This window comes from Artemia franciscana, chromosome 9 (genome assembly GCF_032884065.1).
Source record: "Artemia franciscana chromosome 9, ASM3288406v1, whole genome shotgun sequence".
Taxonomy (NCBI): domain Eukaryota; kingdom Metazoa; phylum Arthropoda; class Branchiopoda; order Anostraca; family Artemiidae; genus Artemia; species Artemia franciscana.
The window spans coordinates 46,832,781-46,853,656 of NC_088871.1; the positions used below are offsets into that span (position 1 = coordinate 46,832,781).

The 20,876-nt window shown below is 35.5% G+C and overlaps 1 protein-coding gene across 1 annotated transcript in view; it reads right to left on the minus strand.

Moving 5' to 3' along the window:
- Positions 1 to 20,876, minus strand: part of LOC136031487 (semaphorin-2A-like) — a gene marked incomplete in the record, with an annotated part of 365,554 nt that overhangs the window by 258,607 nt on the left and 86,071 nt on the right. The window contains 1 exon segment of the mRNA XM_065711124.1: positions 17,163 to 17,285. Coding sequence (XP_065567196.1) covers positions 17,163 to 17,256 — 94 coding nt within the window.

Sequence of the window (20,876 nt, forward strand, 5' to 3'; positions counted from 1 at the left end):
ATAGTTGAAATTACTAAAAACACTTCAGCGTAAAGAACGAGATATTTAGGAAGAGATTAACCCCCCATATGCGTAATAATCTCTGTTCGTTTTAAGTTTTTTTTTTTTTTTTTAATGCTGGTCCTTACTTTCAGTGGAATAAACTTTTTTAGCCTATATTTATTTTTTCATTGTTTTTTTTAATAATGCTAGAAAATCCTACGCCCCCTTCATGGAATTTCTCTTCTCCCATGACAAATTCCTCCAAGGGATGATCCTCCCACGTAGTCCTCTCCCCTCGACCCCCCCCAACCAACCAAAAAATCCCTCTGAAAAGGTCTGTACACTTCCAAATAACAATTTTTTGTATGTAAACGCTGGTCAAAGGTTGTAACTTGCAGCCCCTCCCCCGGGGACTGAGGGGAGTAAGTCAGCCCCAAAGACATAGTTATTATGTTTTTCGACTATACTGAACAAATGACTATCTCGAAATCTTGATCCGTTGACTTTGGGAAACCGTTGACATTCTTAGTTTAACTACATGGTCAAAATCCTTTTAAGAGGGAAGTGTCTTAGATGATAGGTTTGCTTGACCGCTTTGCATAGCCGATGAGGATAATCTGGAGCATTAACTGTCTAAGTCCTTATCTGAGCCTTTTGAGGGTTATAGGCTGTCTCTTTGGGAAAGCTGACGTGCCTCCCCGTTATCCTAAATAGTTCTTCTGCTGAGTCTATTTGCTTTGTTACAAAGTATTTTTAAGATTATGCATTAAGAAGAACTGTTTTTTGTTTAAATATGATGGCACTTTTTATTTTCTTGTGACGCATCGTGCTACTTCCTCTCTTTTTGTTTTAAACTGTATGTGAGTTTATTCTTATTTTTATGGGAGTAGTTTTCAGACTGATATTTTCTATATTTGTCGTATTCAATAATTTTTAGCATATGCTTATTAATTAATTGATTTTTGCCAGTCTTATTTATTCAGTCTAATTTGATTATTCATTAATTCTGTGGCCATACATCAATTTCAAATATACATTTCCTAATATATCTTAGCTGTAAATATTCGAGAACATCTATTGCTATTGAGCTCATTTATTAAGCTTTATTTTTTAAAAAAAAAGGCTTCCTCAACAACGCCCCGCTCTTAACGCTAAAGTTTGACTCTTTCTCTTAACTCTACTTTTTAAAACAGTAAAAAACTTTAGCGTAAATAGCGGGGTGTTGATGAGGAAGCAGCCCCTTTCATATACGAAGTAATTTCTGTAAGTTTTAAGTTGTAATGTCGCTCCTTACTTTCCGTTAAAAAAAACTTTTTTTTATTTAATTTGTGAACGTTTTTGAATCAATGCATGTTTTGATTTTGACTCTCCGCAGATGAATAATTAAAACGAAATTTGTATATTTATTTTTTTGGCTAAATGGCTTTCTCATAGTTTTGATCGAATGATTTTGAGAAAAAAGGAGCGGGGGAGGAGGCCTAGTTGCCCTCCTGTTTTTTGGTTACTTAAAAAAGGCAACTAGAGCTTTTAATTTTTAACGAATGGTTTTATTAGTAAAAGATATACGTAACCTACAAATTAGCTTACGTAACGAACTTCTGTATTCTCATGGTTTCATTACGTATATGAAGGGGTTCGCCCCCTCGTCAGTCCCTCGCTCTTTACACTAAAGCTTAACTGTTGTCCCAATTTCTGAAAAATGACCCCTGAATCACGAAAGCCGTAGAATAAATAGTTGAAATTACTAAAAATACTTTAGCGTAAAGAGCGAGGTATTAGGAGGAGGTGAGCCCATCATATGCGTAATAGTTTCTGTTCGTTTTGTTTTAATGCTGCTCCTTACTTTCAGTTGAAAAAACTTTTTCATATTTATTTTTTCATTATTTTGTTTTTAATAATTCTAGAAAATTCTGCGCTCCCTTCATGGAAATTTTCTTCCCCATGACAAATTCCTCCAAGGAAAGTTCCCCCAACATATCCTCCTCTTCTCAACCCCTCCCCCAACCAAAAAATCCCCCTGAAAACGTCTGCACACTTCCAAATAACCATTACTATATGTAAGCACAGGTCAAAGTTTGCAGCTTGTAGCCCCTCCCACGGGGACTGTGGGGGAGTAAGTTGTCCCCAAAGATATAGTTATAAGATTTTTCGACTACGCTGAATAAAATGGCTAACTCAGAATTTTGATCCGATGACTTTGGGAAAATAATTAGCGTGGGAGGGGGCCTAGTTGCCCTCCAATTTTTTTGGTCACTTAAAAAGGGCACTAGAACATTTCATTTCCCTTAGAATCAGCCCTCTCGCAAGATTCTAGGACCACTGGGTCGATAGGATCACCTCAGGGAAAAAAAAAACAACAAATAAACACGCATCCGTGATCTGCCTTCTGGCAAAAAATACAAAATTCCACGTTTTTGTAGATAGGAGCTTGAAAGTTCTACAAAAGGGTTCTCTGATACACTGAATCTGATGGTGTGATTTTCGTTAAGACTCTGTGACTTATAGGGGTTGTTTCTCCCTATTTTCTAAAATAAGGCAAATTTTCTCAGGCTCGTAACTTTTGATGTGTAAGACTAAACTTGATGAAAAGAATATATTTAAAATCAGCATTAAAATGCGATTCTCTTGATGCAGCTATTAGTATCAAAATTCCATTTTTTAGAGTTTTGGTTACTATTGAGCCGGGTCGCTCCTTAATACAGTTCGTTACCACGAAGTGTTTGAAAAGGCCAATATCATTTGCTACCTATTTTCAGTAACTGCTCATATGCCGCATTGCATCGCCACTCCTAAAGTTATAGTCAAAAATGTAACCAATTGAACTCTTCTGGACAATGTTTCACCTGTTGTTGTCAAATCTATAAGTTAGTCGAATTTCTAAAATTGTACAAAAGCTTATATTCACCGTGCCTGAAAACAAAAGGCGTACACTATAATTGTCCCAAAGTAGAGTTTTGTGCTCATAGGCCATCTAGTAGGTCTTTATCCACTGATGATATTCACTGAGGTTTCTTTACGGAAGTAGGTGGCATTAGCTTTTGCAGCCAATGGAGCTTATACAGCTTTCAGGACTTACATACTAAAAAATGCTTCCACGTTCAAAAATACTTGCCTCCGTAAAATTCTACATTTACACTGGGAATAGAGAAGAGCAAAGCAGTCCGTTCAATAATTGACTCGCAGATGCTTGTTACGAAAATTTGTGAGAGTTCACTAAAAGAGTAATATAGAAGACCAACATTGAACAGACAACAATATACTGTGAAATCAAGCTTTTACCTGGAGCTCAACAGGCTACCGTCTAAGAAGAAGACCCAGAAATTCTCTACGTAGGAACTAACAGCCCGGTCTTCGTTAACCTAAAGTCGGAAGAAGCCTTAGCAGCGGCAACACTTCTCGGTGACTAGTTAAACCTTCCTCTGGAGGCGCAAAAGGTTCCGCGGCAAGGAAATACAAAATTGTTTTAAACAAGCTTGTTTGTTTTAAAATTGAAACTACTTGTCTGATCAACGACAAATCCAATCTTCATTTGGTTAGAATCGCAAAACACTCTAACAACAGTAGACCAAAGAAACGACCGGAGGGTACTTATTGGCACTTTGGGTACATTAGAGGCAAATGAGGTTCTAATTAAGTTAAGAAAAAACAGAATTGGATACTTATCTGTTAGCAAGTACACACTCGAGAATCTGGATCTACAAAATCCAACAATAACCAGTTTATTGTATTAAAAAACGTGTTTTCTTCTCCTTTTCAAGTGAGGTGTGGTGTACCTCAGCGGTCTGTTTTGGGATCACTTCTATACCTTGTGTATATTGATTGAATGCGTTTCTACTTACCTGATTGTTGTATTACGACTTTGCGAATGATACTGCTTTAACCGTGTCTAGTCGATCTGTCGATGATTTGTTGTTAAAAGTAAATAAGGTATTAAAGGCATTTTTTGGATTTACAAGTCTGAGCCTTTTGTCAGTGAACGTTAATAAAACTAATTTTATGATTTGCAGGAGAGTTGGTAATCCTCCATGTGTTGATAAAAAAAAAAAAAATTTAACGGTAGGCCTTTTCCACGGGTGCATCAAGTGCGTTATTTGGGATTCCAGCTTGATTGGAATCTACCTTGGAAGAACCATAGTGATCTTGCCGCAGCTAAAGTTGCTAGAGGTTTGGGAATTCCGCGACGATTAAAGCATGTTTTACCATTATCAGTTCTTTTATTATTGTACCACACCATTGTTGGGCCTTATATTTCTTATGGTTGTGTCCTTTGGTCTAGTAATTTCTATGCAAATTTTAAAAGAGTGCAGATCCTACAAAATAAAACAGTACGTCTTCTTGGTAATTATGTAGAAAATGTGAATGATACCGGGTCATGTTTTAAGAAATTACGAGTGCTTAACGTTGGTCGGATTCGAGATTATCAAGCTGCTGTTTTAGCGTATCGATGTTGCAATGATGTATGTCCTCCAGTTTTTACCAGTTTTTTTCGAGCAAATCGTTCACTCCACAGGTATGAGACTTAGAGAGGCGGATGATTTCATTGTTGAGTACCGAGACACCACACGTGCAGCTTCCGGAATTAGGTATTTAGCTCCGTCTGTTCGGAATGATATCCCAGCTGGCATTAGGGAGGCGGAACACATTGGGTCATTTAAAGTAAAATTTAAAAACATTTATTGGGAGTGGGGAGATAATTTTTTTCTTTTTCTTATTATTGTTAGCTTTTTATTTATGTATATTCTGATATTAAAGGGTAGTTGAGTGAGAGTCTTTTTGTCCTTCTTTATTTTTTTTAAATAAATGGGTTGAGAATCAGAGGGTTCCAGCCGTCCAACATCAGGCTGTTTGAGCCTTCCCCGGGCGGTTGTGTGTATGTATAGTTTTTTTGTAATTAAGTAGTTAATAAAGCATTCATTCGTTGCTGTTTGTATACAGAGACAATTAGCTTCGCCTCAGCAGAAAACTACACTGTAACTATATTTTAATAAATATTTAGTTTGTATTTTTGTTAGGTAAGATTAGATTACATTTGCATGCAGCCTTGATTAGGTTACATTTTGCATGCAGCCCCACTATACTTACCTCTCCCCATAATGTGCAACCATGCAGCCTAGATTATATATATCCTATCTATTTCCCAAACGTCTCAGTCGTTTCAACCCCGTACCTGTAGATCCATATTCTAAAGTGTGTACTAGCTAACATATAAGTACACAGAATCGATTCTCGGATTGTAAGCTTAATAGTTTGCATGATTTTTCATTTTGAATTTCAATTGTAAGTCTACCTTCCTAATTTTTAAATATTCCAAATATTGAATTAGGCAATATCAGGTAAAAGTCCACTTAGCCATTATTTATCATCTACCATCGTTTATTTGCTATTCATCATCTCCATTTAACGTCACTGTTCAAAACAGAGGATGAGGTACTTAAGAGTTGTAACAAGTGCTCCTCTAACGAACGTGCAAAGTTGAAAATTCTCTTAAGAGAATCTCTTATAAATGCACTTGTGAAATAAAAAATTCCCAAGTGCTAATGCTAATGAATTCATAGAAAGTAGAAATATGGAGAGGATATTAAGCTTGAATTTTGTCTTAATTCAGGAAATGATAAAACTAAAACCACGGTTATCAGAATTGCCACAAGTCTGAATGGAAGTCACAAGATAGTTCCTTCAAAACACGATTTTTCAGAGAAAAAAAATCACTGAAAAGCACAGAGATGTATAGAAAAGGGGGAGAGGTTATGGAGAGACGTGGTTTTAGGGGAAGACAGATGAGGCATTTTACCCGGGCACATAAATTTTATGTGTGAAAAAATTTCAAATAAATAATCTAGTATTTATAATAATTTTGTAATTTTTAAAATTGTATTTTATTAATTTAAAGTAAAGGGCGCAGTTGGCAGCAGGTGTAAGCAAATGCAATTCGCAATTTTCATTTTTCCCATATCTTTTCCCATTTGAAGTAAGAAAAGTCAGATTTACATAAACAAAAAAATTTAATTAATAAATGAAAATTTCGTTAAAATTTAGCCTGAAAATTTTTGGGCGACAAGTGGGGGGAGGGCATTCAAGATTTTTGCTCTGGGCGCATACTATTTAAGATGAAGGTTTGGCTAGACTTGAACTTACTACAATGGAATCACGACGTCACTTCCTTACCATGAGCTTTGGGCACAAGTGCCTTAGTTCTGACTATCATCGACGTCTTCTTCCCCCTTCAAAGAAAATCCCCCAATCCTTCCTAATACAAGACTTAATGCTCGTAGAGCTCCAAATACCCAACTTGACTTGTGTCCCCAATTGTTGACCATGAGGTACAAAAACTCTTTCGTTCCCTATTTTGTTTCGCATTTTAATAATTGATTTAACTTTGTAACTATGTTTATCCCTTAACACTTAATTTATCATTGTAATTGTTCTGACGTGCTTATGCTAGCTTATGTGCTATTCTAGCCAATAAATTCTATTCTATTCTAAGAGAGGTCAGAACCACCATTCGGGTTTTTGAGAATTGTCTACATTTTTCACACAATCATCAAACTAATATTTCCTACTTCAAACAGTTTCCACAGAAAAGTTTTCCTTATTTTCTTTTGAAATGCTTTTAAATATGGATTGCTTTTCAACTTTTCTAGTCAAAAAGCGTAAAACTACATTGTAAATAAAATCATTGAGGGATCAAGCTAATTTTCCAATAAACAGCATAAAGTGCGTAAACTTTCAGAAATAGAATAGAAACAGAATAAGAAATAAAAAGAAATAGAACAAAAAGAAATAAGAACAAAAAAAAGAAATAAGAACAAAAAAGAAATAGAAATAGAATAAAACATAAATGAGCTGTAGACAATTTGGATAACAAGGTATCTAAATATATGAAATTATATAATCATAGTAAAAAAGATTAATCATTAAAATTGTTTACCCTTGAAACTACTGGAGAGGACAAAAATGCACATAAACAGACTTTCGATGTCATTTGAATTTTTTTTTAATACCCCCCCCCCCTTCCAAAAAATCCTGGATACGCCCTTGGAGAGGAGAGACGAAAACCTTACAGCGAAATTGGGTCCAGAAAAGGTAAAATGAGATCTGGAGGGAATAACTCCCCCTCTTCCATAGGAATTTACCCCAGAGGAAAAAATATCTCTCTTGACAAATTCCCAAGAGTGGCAATCTTAATCAAAATTCTTTTATATAGCTTACGTTCTTGTGACGTTTATTTCATATGGCTTTTGCGTATTTTAATATATTTTTCCGTCCGGGCGTTAAGGGTTCTTGCATCGGGCAGGATTCTCCCCTACCTGTTTCGGCATGTATGCCCAAGAAAATATATTTGATTCAAACACAATACTTTACTGCTTCCCAAAAAATAATCTTCTGACAGTTAAGGTTTGATATTTGGCCTGAAATAGTTGATTTAAAAATTTGTTCTTTTTTTTATAATCTTCAAACTTTCATTTCCAATTCTTTTCTAGCCATAACTTCAAAGAACACTATCAGCTATTAACCCGATTCAAAATTTCTCACATAAAATTAAGGTTTTACTAAACAAAAACTAAAGAATATATTTTCTTATCTATTTTCCTTTTCCTCTACAAAAAGGAGAAAGTTTCTGTCCATAAAAGGAAAATTCTGGTCTTTTTTTTTGTTCCGGTTTACTGCATGGGCAGACACCATGACCAAATCAAAAGCATACTTCATATTATACAAGGGCAATGTTTGAACTACTGCGGGGCAAACAAAGGGTCCACCGGGAAAAAGGAAGGAAAAATTCAGCCATCCGATCAAATGAAAATCCATGAGAAAAGTTGTTCATTAATATGAGTGCCCCTACCTTTTCTTTCAGTAAATAAGTTCTTTCATAGAAGACACAATGACAGCAAAAGACATTCTACAACATTAAGAAATGACATTAGCTGACCATTTTTGACATTATAAGATTTCATGGATGAGATGAAGTAGATGTTTTATTCAACTACCATACAATATTTATTTAGTACGAAAATGGGCTGAAAAAGCTAAGGGTCATTCAAAGCAAGCCATAAAATACCATGCAAGAAGACACTGAGGGTTCCTAAAGCAAACTCTAATAAATTTACTATCACAAAAGGTTATCTAAATTTGCAATAGATTAGCTATTTAATTCCAGGACGGTTGCAATCAAAAATATTTAGGGTGTAAACTTAAACCTAATAACAAAGCCGTATCCAGGGGGAGGAGTTACCAGATTTGGCCCCCACCCCACCCCAAAATGTTTGTCCTTGCCGTAAAAACGCAACAAAATACATATAAACAAATTTTTGAAGCGTCTTCTTTTTTTTGTAAACCTTCCCCTGAGAAAATACCCGTCCCTCTCCGAAGAAAAATCCTGGGATACGCCTTGCTTACTAAGCACCTATTAAGACATGGTCCTATTAACTTCCTATTAAGAAGTTTGATAGACAGAGCTATCAAACTTCTAGTTACAGCCAACACGGTATTTCGGCATAAATAAATCTACTCGCGTGACGGTATGTTTACAAGGTACTCCCGTGACAGTAAAGCGGCTAACTTAATAGTTACGTCATTTTAAATAAATTGCGGTATTTGGTTCAGGGGCGTAACCAAGGCACCTCGGGGCTCCCTCATCCGAAATCCTGTGTTTTTTGAGCTTCTGATAAGTTTTTTTCCAAATTATCAAATAAAATCTTTATTTTTATTATTGCCCCTCCGAATTCTTTTGAATATTCCAGGGTACCCCTAAAAATCTCATGATTAGGCTAAAAAAAATTTGAACCCATCAATCATCATGGCACTTTCATGATAGTAAGACAGCTAACCTTATTGATTATATCACTGTAAATCAGAGACTGACAGGATAAAAAGAGGTCATTGCGGTATTTAAACCATAGAGTATCGAGAGAAGTAGAAGGGGAGGTCTTCAAAAAAAAAAACATAAATATGGGCGAAAAAGCTTCGTTATGTACACCGAAGCGTAAGTAAGGAGTGACCCGCCTCAATAGTAACCGAAATTCTAAAAACCGTAATTTTGGTATAAATTTGATAATTTTGATTTAAGTTCAAGTTTAGTCCTACCCACCAAAAATTACGAGCCTGAAAAAATGTGCCTTATTTTTGAAAAGGGGCAATAGGCTACCCACCCCTAAAAGTCATATGATCTTAATGAAAGGCATACCATCAGATTCAGCATATAAGGGAGCCCTATTATAGAGGTTTCAAGCTCCTCTCTGCAAAAATGTGGAATTTTGTATTTTTTGCCAGAAGTATTTTTTTTTGCCGTGTATTTTTCACGGATGCGTGTTTATTAGTTTTTTTGTTTTTTAGTTGTTTTTTTTTTCAGGGGTGATCGTATTAACCCAGAGGTCTAAGAATTTCGCGAGAGGGGTCTTTCGAACGAAAATTAAAAGTTCTAGTGAAAGTTTAAGTGACCAAAAAATTGGAGGGTGACTAGGCCCCCCATGCTCATGTTTTTCCCAAAGTCACTGGATCAAAATTTTGTTCAGCATAGTAGAAATATCTGATAACTATGTCTTTGAGGACAACTTAATACCCCAAAGTCGCCAGGGGAAAGGCTGCAAATAATGAACTTTTACATTTTTTACATATAGTGTTGGTTATTGGTAAGTATATAGACGTCAGGAGATTTTTTCTGGGGGGGGGGGGGGATTTGGTTATGTGGGAGGATCTTTTCATGGGGGAAGATAATTCCATGAATGGGGCGCTGGATTTCCCAGCATTATTTAAAAAAAAGTCAGAAATTAAATAAAAAAGAAGTGTTTTCAACTGAAAGTAAGGAGTAGCATTAAAACTTGAATCGAACAGGTATTATTAAGTATTTGAGGGGGTTAGTCCCGTCGTCAATACCTCACTCTTAACGTGAAAGTATTTTTAGTAATTTCAGAAGGGCTATTTATTTTAATTAAACGGCTTTGTGATTCAGGGGTCATTCTTAAAGAATTAAAACAAAATTCGAGCTTTAGCGTAAAGAGCGAGGTATTGACGAGGGGGAAAACCCCCTCATATTACGTATATTAGGAAGTATTTCCCCTCGTCAAAACCTCGCTCTTTACGCAAAAGTTTGAATTTTGTTAAATAACGGCCGATATAAGAATAACTTGGTGGTGTTTTTTTCTGGCCGATCTTAGCATTTAATTTTATGTTAATCAGCTTCACAATTACGAATTTTATTTAATAATAAACCAAAGATATTGCATGTTTTCGGCTTGTGTTTGTTATTAAATAAAAAAAAGCAAGTTTTTTTCCAACTGAAAGTAAGAAACAACATTAAAACTTAGAATGAACGTAAATTATTACTTATATCTTTTAAAGATCTTTTGTTTCATTCATTTCACTCATTTGAGAATTGTTAAACTTGTGACTTTCATTTTCGTAAAAATAGTTTATACCTCTTTGGCTGTTCTGTTACTATTCCTTACAAAATTATTTCCACAAATAACTTAATAACTCCGCTAACTTTAGTTACGCGGAGAAAGCTGGATTTCCCTAAATCATTTAAAAAACGATCACAAATCAAAGAAAAAACAAGTTTTTTCAACTGAAAGCAAGAAGCAACATTAAAACTTAAAGGAACAGAAAATATTACGTATAAAAGGGGGTTATCTCTCCTTAATAGGTCGCTCTTACGCTAAATATTCTTTTTTAACTTTTAAAAGAGGTTATTATTCTAATTTAACAGCCTTTGTGATTCAGGAGTCATTCTTAAACAGCTGGAACAAAAATAAAACTTAGGTTATTATAAGGTTATTATTGGAAACAAAAATAAAATAAACATACAAATTTCGTTTTAATTATTCATGTACGGTGAGCCAAAATCAAAACCTGGATTTATTCAAAAACGTCCAGAAATTAAATTTTCAAAAAAAAAACATTTTTAACTGAAAGTAAGGAGCGACATTAAAACTTACTATGGGAAAAAAAAATGAAGATCAGGAAAACATATTCTAGAGGTGTTATAATAAGATATTAAATGAAAAAAAAAAACAGTTTTTCAACTGAAAGTAATGAGTAACATTAAAACTCAAAACGAACAGAAATTATTCCATTTATTTTAGCACTTTTAAAAAAGCTTTGTATTCTAATTAAAAGGCCCTGGTGTTTCAGAAGACTTTTTAAGACAATGGGACATAAGTGAAACTTTAGCACAAAGAGCAAAGTATTTTTAGTATTTAGGAGTGGGGCAATCTCTTCTTATACGGAATAATTTTTGTTCGTTTTGAATTTTAATCTTGCTCCTTACTTTCAGTTTAAATAACCTTTTTTTATTATATTTCTTATTGTTTGTCAAATAATGCCGGTAAATCAGGCATGAAAAATTATCTCTCCTCACGAAAACTCCTCCGTGGAAAGTTCCTCCAAGTGAAATACCCTTCCCCCGTTTGCTGAAACCAAATGGATAAATTTTGTAACTTACAGCCCTTTCCCCAGGGTCTTTTATATTATCCCTAAAGGCACAGGTAAAGAGCCTTTCAAGTATGCTGAACAAAATGGTTAGGCTATCTCATAATTTTTATTGGACGACTTAAGAGAAGAAAGGGGTACGGGGGCTAGATTCCCTCCAACCTTTTTGGTCGCTTAAAAAGAACACTAGAACTTTTGATTTCGGATCAAATGAGCCCTCTCCTGATCTTCTAGGGCCATTGGTTCGATACGATCACTCCTGAGAAAAACATAAAAACACGCATCCGTGATCTTTCTTCAGGCAAAAAAAAAAGAGAAATTTAACATTTGTGTATACAGGAGCTTAAAACCTCTTCATTGAGGTGCTCTAGTATGTTGAATCTGATCGCCATCTGATGGCGTGGTCACCATCTGATGGCGTGGTCGCCATCTGATGGCGTGGTCGCCACCTTAAGACCACTTGATGTTTTGAGAGTGTTTCTCCCCTTTTTCAAAAATTGAGCAAATTTTCTCAGGCTCGTAAGTTTTGATGCGTAACATTAAACTTAATAAATTGTATATATTTTGTACCAGCACCAAAACTCGATTCATTTGTTGCATTTATTGTTATCAAGACTCTCTTCCTTAGGGTTTCGGTTGCAGTTAAGTCGCGTCGCTCCTTACTTAGAGGCCGTTACCACAAACTGTTTCATTGTAGTGACACCACGTTAAGAAAGCGAGAGGAAGCATTCAGTACGGAGTCACAGATATGATAGTCACTATCATAGTAAAGGTAATATATTAGTCAATCCTAAAACTTGGTCAACCTGCCTGAGACTCTAGACGGGCATACCTCTCGAAAAGCTAACACACAACTATTTGTCCAATTTGAGAGTCATAGCTACTCCCGCCGTTTGCCCGTGCCTTTTACCAAAAGACTTAGAAAACTATAAGTATCCCCGTTCGCCTGCGAGTCCAGGGGACACGGTAGTCCACCTGAGACTCTAAGCCGGCAAGCCTATTAGCCTTAGGTAACTTGTTCACCTGAGAGTCCAAGCAAATTCAGGCCCCCCTTTTGCATACAGAACCAGTCGATATTGTTCGTCATGAGTCAAATCAAAAATTTCGATGATTCCTTAGTTCTATGGCTATCTACCTTAGTTCTTCCCTAGGATGGATGGATGGGTGACAGACTGTCTATCAACAAGTGAAATGACATCATTTTTATACAATCCTGAAAAAGGCTTATGCCTGCTTTGCCTCTCACGACTATTTGTCTTGGCTTTGTGTCAATTGGCCAACGTCAACTTGATTTTAGTTCACTTATACTTATGCTTGTTTGTATGTGCTTATACTGTGGTCATTATCAAACAGTTCGTGATAACGAACTGTAGTAAGGAGCGACCCGGCTCAATAGTAACCAAAACTCTAAAAAACGGAATTTTGATACCAATAGCTACATCTAAAGAATCGAATTTTAATGCTGGTTTTATATATACAAGTTTCATTAAGTTTAGTCTTACCCATCAAAAGTTACGAGCCAGGGAAAATTTGCCTTACTTGGAAAACAGGGGAAAACACCCCCAAAAGTCATAGAATCTTAACGAAAATCACACCATCAGATTCAGCGTATCAGAGACCCTATTGTAGAAGTTTCAAGCTCCTATATACAAAAATGCGGAATTTCGCATTTTTGCCAGAAGAGAGGTCACGGATGCGTGTTTATTTGTTGTTTTTCTTTTTTTCAGGGATGATCGTATCGACTCAGTGGTCCTAGAATGTCGCGAGAGGGCTCCTTCTAACGGAAATAAAAAGTTCTAGTGCCATTTTTAAGTGACTAAAAATTTGGAGGGCGCCTAGGCCCCCTCCCATGCTCATTTCTTCCCCAAAGTCACTGGATTAAAATTCTGAGATAGCTATTTTATTCACCATAGTCGTAAAACCTAATAACCATGTCTTCGGGGACATCTTACTCCCCAACAGTCCCCGTGGGAGGAGCTGCAAGTTACAAACTTTGACCCATGTTTACATATAGTAATGGTTATTGGGAAGTGTAGAGACGTTTTCATGGGGATTTTTTTGTTGGGGGGAGAAGTTGAGGGGCGGTTACGTGGGAGGATCTTTCCTTGGAGGAATTTATCATGGGGGAAGAGAATTTAAATGAAGGGGGCGCAGGATTTTCTAGCATTATTTAAAAAAAACAATGAAAAAATAAATATGAAAAGTTTTTTTCAACTGAAAGTAAGTAGCAGAATTAAAACTTAAAATGAACAGAAATTATTACGCATATGAGGGGTTTACCTCCTCGTAGTACCTCGCTCTTTACGATAAAGTATCTTTAGCAATTTCAACTCTTTATTATACGGCCTTTGTGATTTAGGGGTAATTCTTAAGGAACTGGGACAAAATTTAAGCTTTAGTGTAAAGAGCGAGGTATTGACGAGGGGCGAGCCCCCTCATATGCGCAATAAAAACATACGAATATAGAAGTTCGTTACGTAAGTTAATTCGTAAGTTACGTATATTTTTTACTAATGAAAATGTTCGTAGAAAATTAAAAGTTCTAGTTGCCTTTTAAGTAATCAAAAATTGGACGCCAACTAGGCCTCCTCCCTCGCTCCTTGTTTTCTCAAAATATTCCAACTAAAACTATGAGAAAGTCATTTAGCCAAAAAAAAAATAATATGCAAATTTCGTTTTAATTATTTATGTGCGGAGAGTCAAGATCAAAACATGCATTAATTCAAAAACGTCCAGAAATTAAATAAAGAAACAAGTTTTTTTCAATTGAAAGTGAGGAGCGACATTAAAACTTAAAACGAACAGAAAGTACTCCGCATATGAAAGGGGATTTCCCTCCTCAACGCCCCGCTCTTTACGCTAAAGTTTTAACTGTTTTAAAAAGTAGAGTTAAGAGAAAGAGTCAAACGACCCGCTCTTTACGCTAAAGTTTTTTACTGTTTTAAAAAGTAGAGTTAAGAGAAAGAGTCAAACTTTAGCGCAAAGAGCGGGGCGTTGAGGAGGAAAAGCCCCTTTCATAAACGGAGTAATTTAATTTGAAAAAATTGATTTTTCGTTACCCAGTTTCTGATAGTTTTTCAGATCAAATTTCCCCTGGAAATTCCCCAGGGAAAATGGGGTGAATTGCGTATATTTCCCAGGGGCGTAGTTTCGAGGGGTGACAAGGGGGCAGTTACCCCCCCCCCCCCGATAAGTTGGAGAAAATAACTATTACATAGCCCATGCCCCTTGACTATCCGGATATGGACCCTCTTACCCCCCTCCAACAAAATATTGAAGCTACTATCCTGGTATTCCCCCCCCCCAAAAAAAAAAGAAAGAAAAAATATTATACACTATATGTATACGATGGGCAAATTGCATTGGTGGATCATGTCATCCAAAGACCACCAATGCAGCAACGGATGGGTGTTACAACAACTCCAATGTTGGAAACGTATCTTAACATAGAACGAGCCAAGAGAAAAAGCGTTCTAAGAATGCAGAGCATCGCTTTTTTAATTCCAATTCATAAAGGTTCCATCCGTCAGCAGATACTGACTTCAATGGCTGGGTCAACCACAGAGAAATGTCTAGTCTCTCAAAGAGGACGTTAGGGAAAACTTCAGCAATACTTTAAGTTGGCCCTCTTTCCTGCCGTTGCAGGACTTACTCAGCAGATTAGCAACCCCTGTGGCAGCGTTTTTTAGGTTTTGCTTTTGATTTTTCCTTATGTTTCCAGCACTACTTTTTCCTGGAAGAAAACTCTTGCAGTGGAGAGCGTAAGAACTAAACATGGTGGGCTGTTAGTTTTGGCGCATTAAAACTTGCAGAGGTAACATTTAGCATCAGTCTAGTTCATGAGCTCCTGTACCACTCTTATGGAAGCGTCTAACTTCGATGAAAGTGCAGAAAGGAGGAAAACTGATTTTCTTGTAAATTGGGAAAGGATCAATGTAAACAGGACGACATAAATGAGTGACGAATAAGAGATGAAGGAGGTAAATATAAATGTTTGTTTTTGTTTTCCTTTGTTATACAAGCAGTAATTCAAATCTTAATTTGGGAACATGAAAATAGCAATATTATTCATAGCAGACGAATTGCTCTGAGGTAAAATACCAAAAAAAACGTAAAGAATGAAACCGCGATCTATATCCAAATATGCTATCCTGAAGCACTTTTATATAAGATTATGTTGCGGAGCTTTTAATACCGCAGCTTTTTATATTTTTTTTTTCTTTTTCTTTAATTTGATATCAACAGTCTATAGCTTGGAAGGGTAGCCTAAAATAGATAAAAATTTGAAAATGTTTCATGATATGAAACCACAAAAGATGAAAAATCACTCTGAAGTTTTACAAAGTTTTTTTGTAATTTTCCAGAAAATAAAAATTTATTGTATCTATTTTGCGAAATAGTGAAAGAAAAAGAAACAAAATGAAGCTGTTCCACAGATTTCTCACGAAAGTAAACTTCTTAGAAATCATGCAGCATCGAACTCGCGTACAAGATGGAATTGTTTCTTCAAGAGCAAAAGATTGCAATTCTGTTTTCTGTTCTGGATTTCCCAGAAATAATTCTTGAAGTCGGTCTCAAAATCCCCGTTTCCAGTTCGTTCGTTTTTCTATTTGAAACGATATTTTAGAATCTCGCTCGAGGTTAATTGCTTAACGCAAATCAATTCACGTTATTTGTTAATAAATACATAAGCAAATCGAGCTTGAGCCTGGAACTGAACTAAAACAAGTCTAGTCCCTATGCGACCCGGAAATGGGGAAGCAAAAGGGGTTCTCGGAAATCTTGTCGTCAGCATATTTACCAGAAGGATTAAATAAATATCAACAAGTTATATAGAAATTAGTGATATAACCTCTTCAGGGTATCATTTTTATCAATTCACACAAAATTTATTTCTGGACCTGGGGTTGTCTACATTCACAGCAAACGTACGATAAAAATGTAAAGACGTAAAAACGTACGATCAAACATAAGAGCTTTCCAGGTGAGGCATAGTCGTATACGTTGCTCTGCAACCGTTACCCACGGATAACAGTGTTACTGTAATATTTCATGGGGCCTTGGCACCGGAGATGGGGCCTTGGTATTTGCTTCATAAAAAAACACAAGGAAAGAGAGTTCATTAAATAAGCTTTATCAAACTGCAAAGAATCACAACTTCTATAAATATAATAAAAAAGGAAAAAAAGAGCATAGACATTGTTTCCATTTCAGGGTGGAACGGGAGATACACCAAGAAATGCATTTTCATAGTCATTTTATATTCAAAAAGTACAGACGTTTATACGAAATAACAAAGATAAAGATTCCTTTGTGGTTTGGGCCCCAGTGGCTCCACTCACCTCTCACTTTGGACCTGTAGTTGATAATATAAATTTTAAAGACAAAGGTAAAATGTGGGTGTGGGCAAAGACAAAAAAACAAATTTGTATCAAAAATAGTAATTCTCAATTATTTCTGTAAATAAAGAAAAAAGAGAACTCATTTTGAAGAAAAAAAAGTTGTTTAGAAATCAAATGGCATAGGGTGTAATAGACTAGACCTATCATTAGAAATAGCTTAGTAGGAAGGGACGAAATGTAAATATCTCATTTCAGGAAAATTTCAAATCATGCCATCTGACTTGCCCCAACCACCTGGTCTTTCTTCCCACTACCACGTTTACTATTTTACTTCATATATTTTTTTTACATTTTTTTTTGTTTCTCAACAAGATAGTATGCTTGAAAAGGGTTGAATAGAAAACAAAACCTTACCAAGGGATAGCTCTTCTGAAGCCAAAGTGCTGCTAATAAGAAACAGGATCCCGAGAAGAGATTTTGTATCCATTTTCCTGTATATAATTGCCATAATTCAGATTCTTAGTCAACTAAATTCACCTGAAAATACCAAGCCGATGATTATACAAAAGATTACTGAGCCAGTAGTTTTACCTACCTTTAGGGGTACCTTCTGTGACAGGAAGTACACCCGAATCCAAATCAACAACAAAAAAGATACTTAAAGCACAGATGAAAATAGACATTGGTTCCTCCTTAATAGCTTCCATTAAAAAAAAAAAAAAAAAAAAAAAAAAAAAAAAAAAAAAAAAAAAAAAAAAAAAAAAAAAAAAAAAAAAAAAGCTTGAATAAACTATTAGGAAATATAAGTCTTTATTAAAGACTTTCTATTTAAAATATGAGCCCAATTTTTTATTAACTGAAAAAAAAAGATTTGAAATTGGACAAAGTCTACTAATATAATTGCCTATGTCAGGAACTCTCAGATAATTACTAATGCTGAAAACAATCGTGTGACATTTTACAACGGACATCTGAAGCCAAGTGAGTATTCCATTTTACAGTCAGAGGAAGGTTTAAAGCATGACGAATTATAAATATTGATTAGGTAAGTCTGCTCTGTTTCGTCTCACAGCAGGGGAAGCGAGTTACAGCTATCAGAGAAGTTTTATTTTGAAGAGGAGGTAAGGGAACCATAAATTTTGTGTTGGGGGAAGGGAGCAAAATATATTTTCTTCGGTCCACACAAAAAAATTTACACTACATTCCTTCTTATGCGTATTGTCCGGCAGGCTTTTCAAGTAATAACTAATAGAATAGGTTTAACGTTTCCGATATTTGACACATATGGCCTTTTAGATTGACAATCCGGATTCTCGAATTGGAAATCTAGTCGTCAAATTTAATTTCTATTCACAATCTCATCGTGGATTTTATCTTCAATTCCCAATCCGACAATCACCCATTGTAAACCCCCCCCCCAACACTCTGAAGTGCAATTGTAAAACCAACAACCCTGTTCCAGAAGAGGATCTTCGATTTTGGATTCTCAAATATTGGGAAAAAATCAAAAGTTTATAACATATACGCATTTTTTATAATTTCTAGAAGATATTTTTCCTTTAGCTAGTTTCTTTATTTTTTTCAAATTTTGTCTTTAATGTTCGATTTTATTTTACTCGATATACCCCAGAAACATCTAAGGTTGGATTTCTCTTTATTAGGGAGGGACAAGGTCGGATAGAACTATAAAAACGGGTAATATTCCAAATAAATTACCCGAACTTCCCAATAAAATAGGTAATAAATTTCCGCATTTTCAACTATCCAAATATTGTGCCATTTGCCGATTGCCAAGTTATTTTTGTTTGGATTGTAAAAATTGGCGTTTTTTTTAAATGTAAAAATAGGCGTTTTTTTCACAACCCCACAATTCAAAGCGAGAATCTGGATTTAAACCGATACAGGGGCGGATCTAGAGCAAAATCTTGGGGGAGGTCCTATGTGACAAGGGCGCCAATGAGCAAAGTCTTATGGGGAGGGGGGCAATCTGACAAAAGTGCCGGATATTGACCAAATTGACAAATTTATTCTAACAAAAAGAGAAAAAAGAGGAGCGAGGGCGCCGGAAAAAAGGGGAACTTTCCTTTTGGTGCCCCACATTCTTTTTAATAATAGCGTAGAGTAGTTTATTGTTGCCATGATTTAAAACCACAAAACAAAGCAACAGTGTTTCCCACGGCCGTAACTACAAGGTTATCAATAAACCAAATCATACACTAAGATGTCATCTGTATGATAAACTATACAAAAACAACAATAAAAGCCTACAAAAACAGTACATGATCCTAACCATCAAAGAAAAAAAAACATGTACTAGACGAAATACATGATCGTAACTATATAAGCTTATATGTTGTCGATGTTTTGTTACTGAAGAACTGAGTTAATATGGCACTGAGAATCTTTTCTTCGCAGCGATAAAAAGCTATTGCGGCGCAATTAATGTCAAAATAAAACGATGTAAAATTTGTTGAATAGTTAATAGAGCCGTTCAGATTAGTCTGTCTTCAATAGCCAGGATTTGCCTTTGTAGCGACACCAAAGCAGTACTAGAACTGCTGGAATGATTTATTATACTTAACTCCGTACAAATAATTCAACAGACCCCACTGACTTTTCATTTAAATACATAAAAAAGGGGTAGAACTTCCAATCAATTAAGTCAAAACCAATAAATAGTAATCAAATTATTTATTTTCGGGTCTATAATGTCAGGATAAAAAATTAATAAATTAACATTTTAAGTGAACCAAAAATGTAGGAAAAAAGCAAAAAAAAAAAAAAAAAAACAGAATGATTTGTTTTTCACTGTTATTATTAGATATTTTACCTGATTTGCTCTTTTTCTTTTCGTTTTTGAAGACAGCAAAATAGCAAAATAATATTTACTAACATAAGTCAATTGATTTAGAAAAATTGAACCAGTGGACAGGGGTCGTATCCAGGTGGCAACCGGTTTGAACCCCTGCCCCCTGAAACTTCTGTCCGTCTCGTACAAAGTAGCACAAAATAGATGTAGATAAATTTGCTGCGTTTTTATTTTTTAACCCCTTCCCGAACAAAAATAGCCCCACCCCAACCAAACAAAAACCTGGATACGACCCTACCAGTGGGTCATGCACAAGCGTTAACAAGGAGGTATAGATTTAAAGCTGAAGAAAGGACTTAGAAGCACAGGATCGCCCTCCCCCCTTTATTCTTAGCCATACATTGGAAGATATACGTTCACTTTTGCAAACATTCTTTATATGTCTAAAAAAACAGGGTTCAAGATCATCACCATTAAACTTTGCCAGGGGAGGGGGCAATTTTCTAATAAAAATGTGTTATGGTAATACATTAAAACACTTTAAATGTGCTAATAGGCACTAATATTGTAATTTAAACGGAATGTCTCGGTTATAAGTAGTTTCAAGGATCCAGGGGGCCAAATACAGAGGCGTAGAGGTATCTAAGCGAAGTATTTTATCCCCCATTTTCCCAAGGAGCCATAGCCCATAGCTTTTTACTAGAAATTTAAATTTTTAGGATCTTACCTTTTGCTGATAATTCTTACTCCTTTTCACTTAGTTTAAATCCTAAAAAAATCTCAAGGCTAAAAGCTTAATAACGTTATTTTGGCGTAAAATAATATTAAATAAAAAAAACAAAAGATTTTCAACTGAAAGTAAGGAGCGACATTAAAACTTAAAACGAACAGAAAGTACTCCGTGTATGAAAGGGTCTGTTCCCTCTTTAGCGTCCCGTTCTTTACGCCAAAGTTTGACTGTTTCTCTCAATTCTACTTTATAAAACAGTAAATAACTTTAGCGTAAAGAGCGGGACGTTAAAGAGGGAACAGCCCCTTTCATACACGGAGTACTTTCTGTTCGTTTTAAGTTTTAATGTCGCTCCTTACTTTCAGTTGAAAATCTTGTTTTTTTTATTTAATTTCTGAACGTTTTTGAATTAATGCATGTTTGATTTTGGCTCTCTGCAAATGAATAATTAAAACAAAATTGGCGTATTAATCTTTTTTTGCTAAATGGCTTTCTCTTAGTTTTGATCAGACGATTTTGAGAAAAGGGGGGGAGGAGGCTTAGTTGACCTCCAATTATTCGGTTACTTAAAAAGGCAACTAGAATTTTT